Raw genomic sequence first — 3,322 nt, 5'->3', positions numbered from 1 at the left:
CCGGGGCTCCGGCCTTTGTCCCGCCCGAGCGCCGGGAGGGCCGCGGGCGCCCCCTCCTGCCGTGCCCCGGCCACGCGGGGGCCGGGCGGGGGTGGGGGGATGGCCCCCCCCCTGCCCCCCCCCCGGCCCCCCCCCCCCCCCCCCCCGGGCCTGCCGTGGGCAGCCCTGGGGTCCTGCCCTCCCCCGGGCCCCCCGGAGACGCCCACCTCCGGGGGGCCTCGAGCCACCACCACCGCCCCCATCATCCTCACAAGGGTCCCCTGCGCTCCTCTCCCTCAGGACAGCAAGGCGGTCTGTGGAGCCTGGCCCCCGGGACAGGAGGAGGCACAGAGACGCCTCACCCCCTCTCCGTCCCGACGTCATTCAGTCATTCCAACCCAGACCCCGAATCCTAACCTAGGCGAACTAACCAGCTTCACGCCTCCCTGTTCCTCCTGGCCAGGTGTTTTCGGCACATGCTGGCCCGAGTCCAAAGGCTGGTCCACCACTGCCTCCCTGGGGGACCTCAGGGCAGTCACTTGTCCTCTGTGGGCCTCTGTTTCCTCTCCTGGGAAATGGAGCAAGAGTCTCTGCTTCAGCTCCTGAGCGTGGGGGGCACAGAACAGGTGCCCACTACACAAGGGATCTGCCCGAGCCACTCAAGGTGGGATCCAAGCCGCCCAAGGTGGGATCCAGGCCAACAGCAGATGAAGTCCATACACAGATGAAATCCGACCCCGGAGCAAGACAGAGAAGGGCATCTGGGCACAGTGCACGGCTTCAGCGGAGGCCCAGAGTGGTCGTTCCTGGGGAGCTCACTGGGGGCCTGTTCCTTCGTTTTCAAGTCTTATGCATGCCACAGCCTCTGTCACCAGACTCTGAGTTTATAGAGGTACTCTGTCACCAAGTGCTGGCTGGAAACTGCCAGTGGGGCCCAGCTGGGGTCCACCTCTCTGGACTTGTTTCACTTGCCCAGGCCTGGTGAGAGTGAGACCAGAGCCCTTGAACTAGAAGGTCCCCACGGGAGGGGATGTTGCAGGTCCTCGTAACAGGAACCATTAGAGGCCAGAGACCGGCAAACTAACCTTCACCCCAGCAAAGTGGATGGGCCCACGCCAGCCACGTACCTCCAGGGTGTTGGGGGGCACACACCACACGACGCCTGAGTTTCTCCCCCCCCCCACCCCTTCCCAACCTTTGCTCAGGCTGTGCCCTGAGAGTACCTGCCTTTTTTGTGCCATTCAAATTCTGATCATCCGTCAAGGCCGGTCCCTGCCTGTGCCGCGCCCCCCCCCCCCCCCCCCCCCCCCCCGCCCCCGCCACGAGGAGGTTCTTGGTCCTCTGTCCCCTGGAGAACTCAGCCTGCCTGTCCTGGGTGTTGTGCTCTTACCTGACTGCGGGTACCCGAGTCCCAGGGCTGGCCCTTCAAATAGACTCTCCGGATACCCCTGGCGTGAGGGCCTGGGCTTCCAGCAACACAGGCCCAGCTCAGCCCAGGATGACGGGTCTGGCCCTTTTGGAGAGCACAAGGGTGGTGGTGGCCCCCGGTGAGGAAGTCCCCCTTGCACAGCTACGGAGGTGGAGCCACAAGCCCAGGGGCGCCAGCGGGCCTGGCCCAGCCCAGTGTCCCGCCTTCTGGAAGCTCCCACTGCTGTCCCACTTGATGGGACCTCACAGTTGGGGCTGGGGTCTCCTCTGTCAAAGCCAGCAGGACGTGAGCCTGCAGGGGGTAAGGGAAACAGAAAGGGCACACCACACAGGGAGGACGCCTCGGCGAAGGCCGGGCAATGGGGCTGCTCATTTGCATGCAGGGGCCACCAAGGCAAGAGCCGCCACGCCACTGCCGCTGCCGGGCGGATTTGAGCTGAAGCTCTGTTTTCCTTCTGTTCTTGTCTCTCTCTCAAGGTCAGAGCCAGAGCAGGGACAGGAACAAAGGCGCGCGTCCCCCATTCAACCTCCCTGAGCCCGCCGGCGCTCCTGGAGGCGGGGCCCTGGGGAGGGGAGGGCAGGGCAGCTCCAAGGCCTGGCCCCAGGCAAGGTGGGGGTGGGGGCACAGGACCCGCTGCTCCAGGGGACTCCTGCCCCGCAGGGGGGCCACTGTGGGCACCTAGGAGGCCCTGTCCCCTTCCAGGGCCAGTGGCCACCCCAGCCTCCAGGCACAGCCACTGTGTGTGTGTGTGTGGGGGGGGTCAGCTGGGGCCAGGGGTCATTCTGGAGTAAGCTTCCTCTGGAGTCAAGGGTCAGAGATCAGGTTTACTTTGGGGACAGGGGTCAGTCTGGGGTTCAAGGCTCAGTGAAAGTCAGGGGTCATTCAGGGTCGGCTGTCAGCCCTGGGCTCAGATCCAGGACAGGGTCTCCGATGGGGTCTGCCCTTGTCCACCCTGCTCTGCACTCTCGGGCTGGGGGGTCTGCTCCAGACTTGGGGAGGGTCCTGCCAAGGCCAAGCTCAGACTTGGCTCCTAGCCTGTGTCTGTCACCCCTGGTCCAGCACCTGCTGCCTGCTGCCGGCCGACCCCTGGCCCGCAGGGCGAGTCCCCACGGCTTGGGGTCAGTGTCCGACACCCTTGCACCTTCAGAGGCCGCAGTGCCAGAGAAGAAGCTAAAACCGCGTGGCGGAAGCGTCTCACTAAATAACCAAAGGGACCGAATGTACCTGCCGCTCCGGCTCTGGTGGTCTTCCGAGGCCCCACTCCTCCCCGCGCGGCAGGTGCAAAGAGTGGAGCCAGCAGAGGAGCCCCCCAGGTCCCAGGAAGACGCCCCGCCTTGACGGCTGACGCGGGCCCAGCTCCCACCTGTCCTTGTTTCTCAGACGGGCGACTGAGGCCGGGGTCAGGCCCGGGTCTCAAGCTGCACAGCGAGTCGTCAACCAGGAGCCCGAGACTCCAACCTGGCCGCTGGCCGCGTCCAGCATGTGTGGTGGCCTGCGGGGCAATCGAGGTACCGGGAGGGGCCGGGAGGGGCCTGGGCCGTGGGTCTGGACCCCCCGACCTGGCACAGGCTAGGGACCCGCTGCGGTGACCCCCGTGTGCGAACACGAGTGCATGTGCACGTCCTGTGTGCCTCCCACACGTGAGCGTCTGCGCCGTGTACCGGGCCTGCCTGTGAGCACAGAAAGCCCCTCCCGCGCTCGCCCGCGTGCACACAGGGGCCCCCCTTTCATCCCGGGCTGACGGGCCCCTCTCCTGGCTTTTAGCCGCTGAGAACTTCCTGCTAACAGTGCATTAACCTCGGCGGGCGGGGGCTGCCGGTTACTCGGCACTAACGCTGGGGGGGCGGGGGGCGGGGGGGGGGCGCGGAGACCGCTGCTGACAGGCAAGAGGGCCGGGAAGCGGGCAGGGCACCC

At 66.5% G+C, this 3,322-nt stretch overlaps 1 protein-coding gene across 1 annotated transcript in view; it reads right to left on the bottom strand.

Annotated features, from left to right (window-relative positions):
• The window catches only part of EFNA2 (ephrin A2), a 14,740-nt gene extending 12,551 nt beyond the window's left edge, over window positions 1-2,189 (bottom strand). The window contains exons 1-3 of the mRNA XM_040461702.1: window positions 2,180-2,189; window positions 1,370-2,086; window positions 397-547 (exon numbers count right to left, since the gene is read on the bottom strand). Coding sequence (XP_040317636.1) covers window positions 397-547; window positions 1,370-2,086; window positions 2,180-2,189 — 878 coding nt within the window. The remainder of the gene's footprint in view (window positions 1-396; window positions 548-1,369; window positions 2,087-2,179) is intronic.
• Between the last annotated feature and the right edge of the window lie 1,133 nt (window positions 2,190-3,322).

The sequence above is a fragment of the Herpailurus yagouaroundi genome, unplaced genomic scaffold, assembly GCF_014898765.1.
Source record: "Herpailurus yagouaroundi ecotype Mexico unplaced genomic scaffold, PumYag 295, whole genome shotgun sequence".
Lineage (NCBI taxonomy): Eukaryota > Metazoa > Chordata > Mammalia > Carnivora > Felidae > Herpailurus > Herpailurus yagouaroundi.
The sequence above is the reverse complement of the archived record's forward strand: the minus strand, read 5'-3'. Positions and strand labels throughout refer to the sequence as shown.